The sequence below is a fragment of the Charadrius vociferus genome, unplaced genomic scaffold (assembly GCF_000708025.1).
Source record: "Charadrius vociferus isolate BGI_N301 unplaced genomic scaffold, ASM70802v2 scaffold309, whole genome shotgun sequence".
Classification (NCBI taxonomy): domain Eukaryota; kingdom Metazoa; phylum Chordata; class Aves; order Charadriiformes; family Charadriidae; genus Charadrius; species Charadrius vociferus.
Window position 1 is genome coordinate 2,853,667 of NW_009661370.1, and position 12,896 is coordinate 2,866,562.

The 12,896-nt window shown below is 36.5% G+C and overlaps 1 protein-coding gene across 1 annotated transcript in view; it reads left to right on the forward strand.

Moving 5' to 3' along the window:
• SDCCAG8 (serologically defined colon cancer antigen 8) overlaps positions 1 to 12,896 on the forward strand; it is a 105,470-nt gene that overhangs the window by 12,589 nt on the left and 79,985 nt on the right. The window contains exons 9-12 of the mRNA XM_009893657.1: positions 2,788 to 2,976; positions 5,118 to 5,256; positions 8,510 to 8,662; positions 11,590 to 11,724. Of these exons, the coding sequence (XP_009891959.1) occupies positions 2,788 to 2,976; positions 5,118 to 5,256; positions 8,510 to 8,662; positions 11,590 to 11,724 (616 nt within the window). The remainder of the gene's footprint in view (positions 1 to 2,787; positions 2,977 to 5,117; positions 5,257 to 8,509; positions 8,663 to 11,589; positions 11,725 to 12,896) is intronic.

A 12,896-nucleotide genomic window follows, 5' to 3' on the forward strand; every position in this document is an offset into this window, starting at 1 on the left:
CCGCGCTGCCATCCAGCGGGACCTGGACAGGCTGGAGAGCTGGGCAGAGAGGAACCTAATGAGGTTCAACATAAGCAAGTGCAGGGTCCTGCACCTGGGGAGGAAAAATGCTAGGCAGCAGTATAGGTTAGGGGTGGACCTGCTGGGAACTAGCTCCGAGGAGAAGGATTTGGGGGTCCTGGTAGATAGTAAATTGTCAACGAGCCAGCAGTGTGCCCTTGCTGCCAAAAAGGCCAATGGAATCCTGGGCTGCATAGGGAAGAGTGTGACCAGTAGGTCGAGGGAGGTCATTCTCCCCCTCTACTCGGCACTGGTGAGGCCACAACTGGAATACTGTGTCCAGTTTTGGGCTCCCCAGTTCAAGAGGGACAGGGAACTACTGGAGAGAGTCCAGTGAAGGACAACCAAGATGACTGAGGGATTGGAGCATCTCCCTTATGAGGAAAGGGTGAGAGAGCTGGGACTCTTTAGCCTGGAGAAAAGAAGGCTGAGGGGAGACCTTATTACTACTTACAAATATCTAAAGGGTGGGTTGAAGGAGGATGGAGCCAGACTCTTCTCGGTGGTTCCCAGTGACAGGACGAGGGGCAATGGGTGCAAGTTGGAACATAGGAATTTCCGTTCCAACAAACAAAAAAAAACTTCTTTACAGTTCGGGTGACAGAGCACTGGCACAGGCTGCCCAGGGAGGTTGTGGAGTCCCCTTCTCTGGAGATTTTCAAGACCCACCTGGATGCAGTCCTGAGTAATGTGCTCTAGGCAATCCTGCTTTAGCAGGGGAGTTGGACTAGATGATCTCTAGAGGTCCCTTCCAACTCTGAAAATTCTGTGATTCTGTGTGATTCTGTGATTAGCAATATATAAATTTTATAAATTCAATTGAGTTATTGTATTTATAGATATTACAACTTGATATAAAATGTCTTTATCCTTTTTACCCTTTTTCTTTATAGAAACATCATGTCTGTTAAGGTATACAAATCAAAGAAAAAAAAAACTTAAATTTTAACTTCTGTGAGCTCTTCCATAATTAGCTTTTTTCTACTAATATTTTATATCGCAAATTTTAGAAGTCTTAAGAATCGAACAAGTTTAAGCCACATAATGATTTTGGAGCGGGAAGACATACTTTTGAAGCATGCAGGTAGTGTTTCTAGTCATGTAACCTGCATGTCTTTAAACACAAAAATATTTGAAAATAAGTCCTCGTACTCCTCAAAATATTAAAGGTTTGAATAGATAGCAAACTATGGAAACACACAGGTAGAAGCAACCACTTTAGGATTTGGTGTTCTGGAGTAAATTTCCCCCTGTGCACCTGCATTCATGATACTGCTACTGAATCTGTTTAATTATGTTTTTCCCTAAATAAATTGTGCTTTTGTATATCTGAAAGTTCTAGCCTTGTGTGTATCAAGAGTTAGTGGTAGGGAGACAAGTTCAAATATACCCTCTCCAGTGACGAAATCTTAAACATGCAAAGCCAGTTGTGCTGGTGAAAGTAAAGGACGATCTTAAATTTCAGCTCATTTTTAAATACCCTCCACCCCACTTGGCTTGAATTATTATATATATTCAGACTAAAATAGTCTGAAAATGTCCACAAGTACATTATTCAGCCTCTTGATTTCTCCTGAGTGACATAATCTTTCAAACTGTGAGCTCTGCAAAGCACTTGAGCATTTGCTAAAGCGTAAATAAAGTGAGAAATTATATTGCTTTCAGTGACACTATCCTCATTTCTAACATTAAGCATGAATTTATGTAGGACTCGCGGATTTCTTTCTAAGATTTCCCAACAATAGGTCTGTTGTGCCATGACTGTCTGAGGATATATGCAGAGCAAATTCTGTTCAGGGTATAGTGGATTATATTTAATAGACCAGCTACTAAAATTGGAAAAAGTGCACAGAAGACTTCCCAGATGGAAATAAGCATGCATGCAGTGTATATATCATGTGCACAGTAAATCCAATGCAACCAGAATGTGTCAGACTTACTGTGTGTATGCTGCCCAGATGGCCTGCATAACAAACCAAAAGCTTTGGATTCATTGCACAATTTGTCAAATTGATCTATATGTGCACAGTGTGCGTTTGTCTGGAACTTCCTGATGTCAGCGTTCCTACTGCTTGCGCTCTCTCCGGCCTGACAGATGCTTGGAAATTCTGGAGAAAATTCTTCAGAGCACCTGGTAAAAATTTCAGAGACAATTAAAAAAATTAGCATGTTTTTCTGGAAATGTGGTTGACCTAAAGTTTGTGTGTTTCACTAGATCAGAGAGAATGTGATCAATACATCTGGATTTTGTCTAGGGAGCATAGGCGACTTTTACTTTATATTGTAACTTTAGAGTTAATTTGAGAGTAGAGAAGAAATGTGAAGTTAGTGATGTTATTAGTAAGAACAGCAGAAAAAATGTTAGATAGGCTATTGAAATATTTATACAGCTGACAGCGTTTCTGGCTAATGAGTCATTTACCCTGTTCAGAGAATATGTAAGCCTATAAGTTTTGTCTAATAATTTTCTGTGTAACTTCACTATTTTCTGATACTACAGAGGGAAGAAACAAATTAATATAATTTTGTTTTGCCTATTAATAATTTTGATTGGGCAATTCAACTGTTATTTCTCTGTTAAAGTCTTCCTTAGGCTGCTGAAATGTGTCAAATACCGTTCATTACAGGGATTCTTACAGTTCTTTGGGTTGCATCTGTAGTGATATATTGCATATAAATATAAACCATAGAAATGCTCAAATAATATTTTTTATTTCTTCTTTCTAGAAAAGACCTTGCAGAATCTCAGAAGACATGCAAAGATTTGGAAGGAAGGCTAAAACACCAGAAGTCACTTGTTTCAGCCACGAACTCTAGCCGGGTTGGTGGTCTGTGTTTGAAATGTGCACAACAGGAGGCAGTTCTTGCACAGACTCATTCTAATGTTCACATGCAGACCATCGAGAGGGTAACAAAGTAGGTATGGGGGTGCTTACTTTCTTGTTGAAAGTACAGTTGCTTGCTTTAAACCATGTAAGTCTCAATGTGTTGTGTTGCATTCAGAGGGAGATGTGTGGTTTTGGAATGATGGAGTCCCAAGTTGATGTTATAATGCTAAAGGAAATGGTAGAATATGTGTGTAGGTCCCGACCACTTTGAAATTCATTGTCGTTTTGCTGCTTATTTCAACTGTGAAAGAATGTTACTCATCATCTCGTAATTATGATACTTTGGACTGTCCAGATAATCAAACTGTTGATAGTCTGTTTCCCGCACTTTTTGTACAAACAAACGCTTCACTCTGTCAAAACAAATATTATGGGATTCCATATATTTTGATTTATTATTTCAGGCAAAATTTCTTGATCTTTCTGTAGTTGGAATTTTTTCTGGCTCTACTTTATTCTCCTTTTACCTTCTCTTAGGATGCATCAGCAGTGTAATCCTTTTTTTTCCCCGTGAATTTTCTTAGTAGGTCAGGTGTTTGGGATAGGATGCATTGTTCCTCCCTAGCTTCAGTAACTCAGGGGAAAAAGTTCCTTTGGATAAAAATAAATGAAATTATTTGCTGCAGCCTCTTTATATTTGTAGCTTTTATTTAAATGATTTTAGAAAACAGCTGTACAGCCTGAATATAATATATATAATTCAGGAATCCCAACAGCATTAAAATGTCTTTTTTTGGTAAGAAATTCTGCTAGTTAATAATCTTAAAAAAATCTCTCCCTTTCTACTTGCTGGTAGTAATGATAGGATACTGCAGCCTTCTCAAAGTTTGTTAAACAGCCATCTACTTATTGCCAGATATCTGAAACTTCTCAGGTTTTCTGAAGTTTTAGAATAAAATGATGAGGTAGTGGGTCAATTAGAAGCAAGAAGACTGAAGGGACCTAGTACATATAGTCTGTCAAATGGATATTGTCTCTACACATTAGATGGCTGATGCTAGGATTTATGTGTTTTTCTATTGTAAAGTCCAAGAATTTTCTGGGAAAGCTCTCTCATGTTTCAAAATCTACTTTCGTAACAAAAGTAATTATTTGTCACAGACACTGGAAAATATGAACAAACTATAAATCACTATATTCTTGTCATCTTGTATTATAGTGAAGTTTGAAATAAAATATTTGAGCTGACCCATTTATCTTTCTTAAACCATTATTTCAATTTGAAATGTAACAAAATATGAAAACTACATCTTCCTGTGATGCAACTTATTAAAACCAAAGCTATTTCAGTTGGGATTTTCAAAGGGACTTCGTCCAAATCGTGTTGAAATGAAATTTCAAAATATGACGGTTAGCTCCCTGGCAAATGCAACTGTGTTACTATTCCACACAACATGAAAGAAAAAAAACCAAACAAACCCAAACACAACAGTTTTCAGCTAGAATCTCTAGTTGCACCTAAACCACAGACAATTGTACTCTGAATTTAAAAGCTTTCAACGTATCAAAATAATGAAAAGGTGAAGTTAAGCATTACAGTTTTACTGCCTGTGCTTCACTGTTTGGTATAGATGTAGTTAACAGAAGTTCAGAAGGGATGTAGAATCCAGAAGTCTTATTGTTTAGTTCAGTTCCAGTTTGCAGCAAAGGGTTATTGATTTTCATTTGATATACTTAGTGATCTGAATTACTTGTTGAACCTAGCCCTTCCTTTTTTTTTTTTTTTCTCCTTATTTTACATTTAATCACAGTGTAATTTCATATTGCTTCAATCTGTTTTTTCAGAAACTTGCCTTTTTGGGGGATTGGTTATTTTCTTGTGGGGTTTGTTTGTTTGTTTTTAGCACGGATCCCCATTTCATAATGCCAACAGAACATTGCTCAGCTTCAATGCATTTATGACTTAACCTCTGCTGTCATTATTGTCAGTTTCACTAATGGTCTGTCCTTCTGAAGTGAAGGACTGGTCAGCAAGCAAATGGTATTTTTAATATCTGCCAAGCTAACAGTATGTTCTCTTTCACTCTTAACACATGCTGGTTTTAGTGTTGCTTCCCTTATCACCCTTATGTCTTTTATCTGTTAACATTTTATATTTGATATACCTGTCGTGTTTTTTTCTCTTGAGAAAAAATATAGAAGAAATGTCTGTTTTTTCTTTATATGCAGAGAAAGAGATGACTTGATGGATGCACTTGTTTCACTGAGACGAAACATGAAAGATATACAGCGAAGAGAATCTAATGCTTGTGAGCAAGTTAAACAAGCTGTGCAAATGGCAGAAGAGGCCAATTTAGAAAAAACAAAGGTAAATTTATCAAGAAACTAGAGCTTTTCAGTATTCAGATCTGCTGCAAATGTTAATTAGTTTTCATGCTAATGAGAGAATACACGCATATGACCTTTATAGTCTTTATAGCAGTAGATTTAAAAGGATTGCACTGTGTGACTTTCCGAGCAGTAACATGAACTCTGTATTTGAGCTCTTCAGTTCTCATCAAGGCTGCAATGTGTGTTGCATTCTTAGGCCATCATTTAAATTCTGGCGTAGTTTCACAGCTAGGTGATAAAAATTGAATGGTGGAATTTTCAAAGGCATTCATGACATGGAGGAGGATGATTCTCATGTCACATTTCTTAGCTGATCTGTAAAGAGTACTTAATGCTTACAAACAAGATTTTTGCCTCAGATGAGTGCAGTGCAAGAACCGAGTAGCTAACAGAACTCTTTGAAGATGAGAAGTCCTGTCTGATGCTACCTGCAGGAAGCTTTTGATGCTATGTAAATAATAATGATAAAATCAGTTTTGATCTAATGCTTGTGTTAGCCCAAGTTACTAAATACAATCAACCTATACTGACCTAAATGATTTCCTTGATATTTGCTGACATCTACTGTATTATTAGTGAATTACTGTGGAATCGAGAGGGGCTTGTTTTTGGTTTGCTTTTTAAATGAAATGCTGTTGGTTTTAATAGTGAACAAGATTGATATAATTCTGGGGGATTACTGGATTACATTTGTCGTTTGTTTCAGTGGCCAGTCCAACCCAAACCACGACATTGTTCTATTGATCGAATAAGCAGTACTGGTTGCTATTATTCATCCAATGCTGTAAGAGCGTGTTTGTGTGTGGGGTCTTTAACTATAAGCAGCGGGGAAAAAAATTACGAGAGTTGGAAATCCTAGGTACTTGTCAAATTTAACTTCAGAGTATTAAAGCTCCTTGTTTTTTACTGAACAAAGAGAGAAAGAATCCTTAGGAGCTGACTGTTCACCTGTCACATCGTGTCCCTGAGGGGTTAAATTTTTTAATTGCTTACTTGTTTACTTTTTGGAGGATGGGTTCTACAGTTGCCTGATAGAAATGTTATTCACTTATTGCTATTTAAAACTGCACAAAATACTTTTCCTCCTCTATGCAAGAAAGTGAATTTAACTGATCTTCCTCTTTTTTCATTTGGTGTTGGAAATATTTATTTTAATATTTAAAAGAAAATCCCTATAAGGTCTTATTCAGTGTAGCTCATGTTAGAAATGTGGCCTAAGAATAAAACTTAGTAACATGAATTAGTAGAATATGTAATAAAACGGGTCATCATACCTATACTGTTTCTGTCATACAAAAGACAGCAGCTCCGTAGGGTCTCTGCTGGCCACCCTCTTCACTGCAGCAAGGAAATGTGAAGTGCTATCTGTTTGTATGCAAGACTGAATAGTAGTCTGGTTTTTCTGTGCTCATAAACTCTTGTAATATGAATGAACAGGAAGAAATCTTTTACTTATGCTGTATTAATTTAGCATTTTTACATGTACTGGTATTTCGTTGGTAAATACAAACGATCCTCTATTTTCCCAGTCCTATTCTACTCTTAAGATGAACTGCTGTTTTTCTTTGTAATTATTGTGGAAGCCGATAGAAAGTCCAGATAAGAAAAGTGAGGAGTTAAACCCATTGGGCTTCCAAATCCTGTAATTGCAATTTCATTACCCTGTTGACAGAGAGTCTAACCTCAGGTGCTTATCATTTAAAACCACCATTTTTTCTTGTCTCTGGTTGTCTCTGTAGTTTGTGGCCACTTGCCTGTTGCATAGAGCAAGGAGGAGGTCTGGTAAGGTTAAACATCCACAGCTGAAGCAAATCCAGGAATGTATTTTCAACATAAATGTCACAAAAATATAGTTGCTTGAACTGGTCATTATGTATTAAAACAGTGGAGCTAACAAAATACACACTTCTTCGTGCAACTTACTTCTAGAGTTGTATTGTTTTACATGTCTACCAGACTACAGCAGTCTGATGCAGACAATTGTTTGCTGATGATACATTCCTGCAGAAAAGGATTCAAGGCGACAGCAGAGGGATTCCCTCACCAAGGTAGACTTGGGATGGAAAAGAGACCCTGAGGAGGGTCCCATAGAATTGACATGAACCTAATGGAGACTGTTACAGCATTCTCTAAAAATTATCGTTTAATTTGCTTCCTTCATGAACAGCCCAACACCAAGGAAATTACATTTAGGGAATTGATGTTGAGCAAAAGAAAAATAAGCACTTTAAACTAATTTGAAAATAAAGGATAATAAGATAGAATTCCTTAAAGGTGGTTACTTTAGCTTCCTTGAAGTAGGATATGCTGAATATCAGTGAAATGATGACATAAAATCTAGTTTACTCATGGGCTAGCAAGCTGCCTTTAGGGTGCTTTGAATACTTTGATTTACTTGATACACTTCGAGTAGTGTATTTCTGATTTAAACTGACATAACACTCAAGTCCTATCCCTTTGGCAGAGATACATCAGCATAAATTGGTAGATTTTTTTTTTTTCCCCCTAGCTTTTTTAGGATATAGTGGCTACTGTGCTTCTTGCATATGAACTAATGTTTCTTCTATTTTGATAGAAAGCACATCTACAACCTGTGTTTTAGCATGTCAAATTAAGCAGGATATTTATGAGTATTCAGTAGAATTTATTTTCGTTTGACAAACCTGAAACTAAAAAAACCAATGTTTCTTTGTATCTTTACTTACTTTTTCAGCATTTCTTTTCAGCCTTCTGCACTCAGTAATTCACTTTAGGGGGAAAACAAGTAGAAGTGCATATATTATTTGTTTGTTTTTTCTTCAGCTGTGCCGTCAGGTAATAACCACAGTGTTTACAAGGAGTCAAATATTGGGGGCTGATTCTAGTGATGTACATTCAGGAATTTTAAATGGAAGGCAAATAATAATCTTAGTTTTAGAAGAACAGCTATTTATTTGGAAAATATACTTTGAAAAATGCTTCCATCTTTTCCATGACTCCTAAAAGCAATTAGATTTCTGAATTACAGTAGGGCATGTATATGCATACAAACATATACATCTGTTTTCAATTTGTTACTCCTGTTCTAGAGGTTAAAACAGTAGGGTATGTATAAACATCAAAATAATTACGTAAAAAAACCAAAAGACGTCCTTTCTCATAGCAAATTGGTTTCTCTGAAGGCATTAGATAAATACCATGTTTCTTTAAAATTTTAGGTTTCTTCCACTTAAAAAAATAGTTTTTTCTAGGCTCTAGTCCAGTGTGAGCAGCTGAAAAATGAGATGGAACGGCAGAAGAATCGTCTTGAAAGGGAGTTAGCTGCCCAGCTAAATAAGAGGACTGATGAAAAAGAAGCACTGCGGGAAGAAATGAAGAAGGAAAGGGAGGACTTGGCAGCAATGGTATGAGTTGGGTTTTTTTCTGTTTGTGTATTACAATGAGCATATCATCGTCATTAAACTTTCTGCTTGCTTGTGTTTCCTTTTGTTTCAGTTTGGACTTGAGAGTTCAGTAAATCACTTCCACCGTTGCTTTAAAGCAGCAGTAGATAAGTGATCCTTTGAGCCTGAGTGACTGGGGTTTATGCTGTGTCACTAGGTACATACTAAGTTGTTGATGTTATGCATTTTATTTTAGTTTGCATAATATTTTCTAATGCACTCTGTCAAAATAGGAAAGGGTTAACTAATAAGTGCTGCAAGGTTTGTACCTAGCTTCTTATAAAGATTATTATTTAGGTTGTCAAGTCAAGAATTCAGAAGTTGGCACATGTCAAATTTAGGATTCTTTGCTACTTTTAACTTACATATACATATATAGGAATGTTACAATATCATAATTGCATTCTAATATGGTATTTTTCAGAGTGATCTTACCATATACTGAGTTTGTTCACCTGCAGAAATGTGTTGGAATCTCTCTTCTCACTTTTACTGATGTTTATAAACTCTCTGAGATAGAATCTGTCTCATCATTTATACTGTGACCATTGCAACAGAGCCTTGATAACCTTGTTTTAGACTTCTGCATGCTAATGCAGAAGTTTAGTTTTAGTTTTAGTTTGAGGAGGAGGAGGCTGAGGGGAGACCTCATCACTCTCGACGACTATTTGAAAGGACACTGTAGGGAGGTTGGTGCTGGTCTCTTCTCACAGGTAATTAATGACAGAACGAGAGGGAATGGCTTCAAGCTCCAACAGGGTAGATTTAGACTGAACATTAGGAAAGAATTTTTCACAGAAAGAGTGGTTGGGCCTTGGAATAGGCTGCCCAGGGAGGTGGTTGAGTCACCATCCCCAGATGTGTTTAAGAGCCATTTAGATGTGGTGTTGGGGGATATGGTGTAGGGGAGAACTTTGTAGAGTAGGGTAGATGGTTGGACTTGATGATCCCAAGGGTCTCTTCCAACCGAGACAATTCTATGATTCTAATGCAATCTGAATATAAAAACAATAGGGGTTTCTGCCCAGTGGAATCTGCAGAGGAAACCTCATGCTAACAGCAATAAGCCTGTGAGATGTGACAGAAGAGGAACTTCTAGCGTGATTGGAGAAAGAAATGGGAAGAAGAGTAAAGAGAGAAATGTTCCATGAATTAGTGGTTTGCATGCTTGTTTGATATTTAACCTCTTCAACCATTTTCTGGTGGAGGTTTGGAAACAATGTAGTGAATTTCTTGTCAGATTGCCTTTTTCCATATTTTTGGGCTCTTTTCGGAAATAAACCATACAGTTTATAAAATCTGGAGAGCACAGACCAAACAGGATAAACTAAGTATTTAAAAAAGAAGAGGTTTTTTAGTAATGTTGTTGCTTAGGAAGTGGCTGGAAATCTATTAATTTAAACAGGGGAGCAAGTTGATATGGTTGTATTTCTGGTATTATGAGATGCTGGAATAATATTCTGAAGCTGCTACAGGAAGTCAAAGCCTTTTTCTCTAGTCCCACTTATAAAACAGGAATTAAGCACAGTGATAGAGGCTAAGTGAACTGCTGTAAGTGACCATCAGAAATCTGTTGCCAGGGAACCTGAATTTAAAAAATTAACCTTACACTGGAGACGAGACATTATTAAGTAATTCCTTGCTTGAATCCTTGCTATCTATTGGAAGTTATCCCTCTTAGGCATTTAGTTGTTTAGTTACAGATTTCCTTTAGAGCAGAGTATGCACTCCAAATACAGCCTATTAGACAAGCATTTCATATCTTTTTTCGGTAGAATAATTTACTCCTTCATGTCACCACAGTACTTTTGTATTTCATCACTCACTGAGATGTGTTTTACTGGAGCTGATTCCCACTTTGAGTAGTTGTAGTTCTTTTTTAAATCCTACATACACATTAAGCAACATATAGTGACACTATGATGATGTCATGTGTTCTGGTGTGAGGTAGTTAAAGATATGGGATGACTTGGTAGAAAAATATGATCTATATGTAGGATTTAGGTCTATGTATGATTAAATACTTCCATGTTTCAGGATTATGAGATGGTAGAAATCATATACTGTGCACCAAGTCAACTTCCATACAAATATTTTATCACTTGAAGTGATTTGTTTGAAGGGGAGAATTGACATGATACATAAATCAGGTAGATGTATAATGAGTGTAAAATAGTTATGAATATATAATCCTCTAGGTTTGGCTTTGAATTCCTGTAAGTTAACCTAGAACTGTCAGACACCATTATTTCCACTTATATTAGTAAGCTTAAGGGCTAAATAGCTGAAGGGTCACTGTCTCTGTTTTATTGTTACAGTTTTTTACCATTCAGCAAAATTTAATCTGAATTCCGTTAGCATTTTTAACATACTATTCCTATATGGGTTTTGTACAACATCATGATTTGATCTATAGTGCTGAAATGTTTTCTGAACTTGAAAATTAGATTCCGATTTGTGGTTGCAATGACAGTTTTCTTTAGCTGGGGGAACATGATTTGGTTTAAATCAATCTACATAAGGGTGGATAAGAAGGTGCTAATAGTACTCTTACAGCTGCAAGACTAATTCAACCAGCTGCTTCTGACACTTTGTCCATACTAACAAGTCCTGGAGACTTAGTCTGGTTGATGAAATTTCAAATAAAATACTGTGTGATAAATTAATTCAAAATAATGAGCCTGGTTTTTTTACATCATTGAGCCATATTATGTTATATTTTTAATTTATATTTTTATTATGTATTTTTATTGTGTATTTTTTTTTCTAGAATTTTAAATCCTATGTATTTTGGCTACATACAGCTGCTTTCAAGGAGGAAGTCCCACAAGATTTAGATCTGTGGTTGGTCAAATTGTGTTATTACAGTGTTCTTGGGCTTTTTGCAGGCAATGGCCATGTCTGAGAACGTGGCCATGTTGGAGGCTCAGGTAGAGAGAATTACAAGGGAAAAAAACTCTCTAGTTAACCAGTTGGAAGACTCACAACATCAGCTTGCATCTCATGAAATGGAAATGAATAAGGTAGGCATATTTATAAATGAGTATTGAGCTTGGTTTTCATTATCCTTGTGACCTGAAAGATGAGAATTTACTTCTTTCTGCATTTTCTTGTGTATTGGTAATGAACGTGGGATAAACATAAACTTCATCTGAATATCCCAGAGGCACAGTTTTCAAAGTAAAAAGATAACTTTTTCAGTCTGCTAAGTCACCTTGTGATGCAAAAGCTAACCTTTCGACCTTGCAGACTATGCAAATCCCTATTTAAAACGGCAGTCCTCTAATCCTGTGTTTCTCCAAATTGTATTTAGTGTGAATGAGATAACATAGTATTCAATCCTGTCCTGTAATTGCTACCTCTGGGATATGCAGTGCTAAAATGAAGGGAGCTGTGTCAAATCACTGTTTTTCAAGTACATTCCTGTAGAATTTGTATGTGGTATATCGCTTTATTCATTATTATTGACAGTATACTTTTTACAAAGAGATCTTTCTTCCAGTTAAGAATTATAGTTTAGCATATATCTCTGTATGTGTATCACTTCTGGGTGCTTTATTTTTGCACGTTTCTCAATCTATTAGAGCCTTAATGTGGGTCACAACATGAGAAAGAAAAAACAATTGCCATCCAAAATTTATGCTGGGAGATGACATATTGTTAAGGTGATTATTAGCTTAGTTTCATCATTCACTTGTTATAGAAATAACTTCAACTTCATGAAGATGAGGGGATGCTAAATTTCTATGGAATAGACAATCTGAGAATTCAAATTCGTTACAGCCTCTTGAAATGTCTGTATGCCTTACCAATAATTCTAGGGCCAATCCTACTTCCCCAGTTGTTAATTGCAAAGTTTTGGGGAGCAGTTAATTCTTTAGGCTTCTGGCAACTTCTGGAGAGGTTTTCAACAGTTCCTATCTTCCTCTGCTTCCCCTGCTGGTAGAAATAGGTGAAAGCATCGCAGAAAATTTACACCAAAAAGTCATCCAAACTTAGTAAAAAAATTAATTTAATTTCAGCTGAAAGACAAATGAGGGAGCATTTTAAGAATGTCAGAATGGTTTGATTTACTATTTCTGAAACACACTTTTGATTTTTCAGACTGGTTTCACAGATGACTAGCACCACTTAATGGGGTGGGAAGGAGGAAGAGGTAGTAGGTATAAATATCCATTGGTCTGGAAAGAACAAT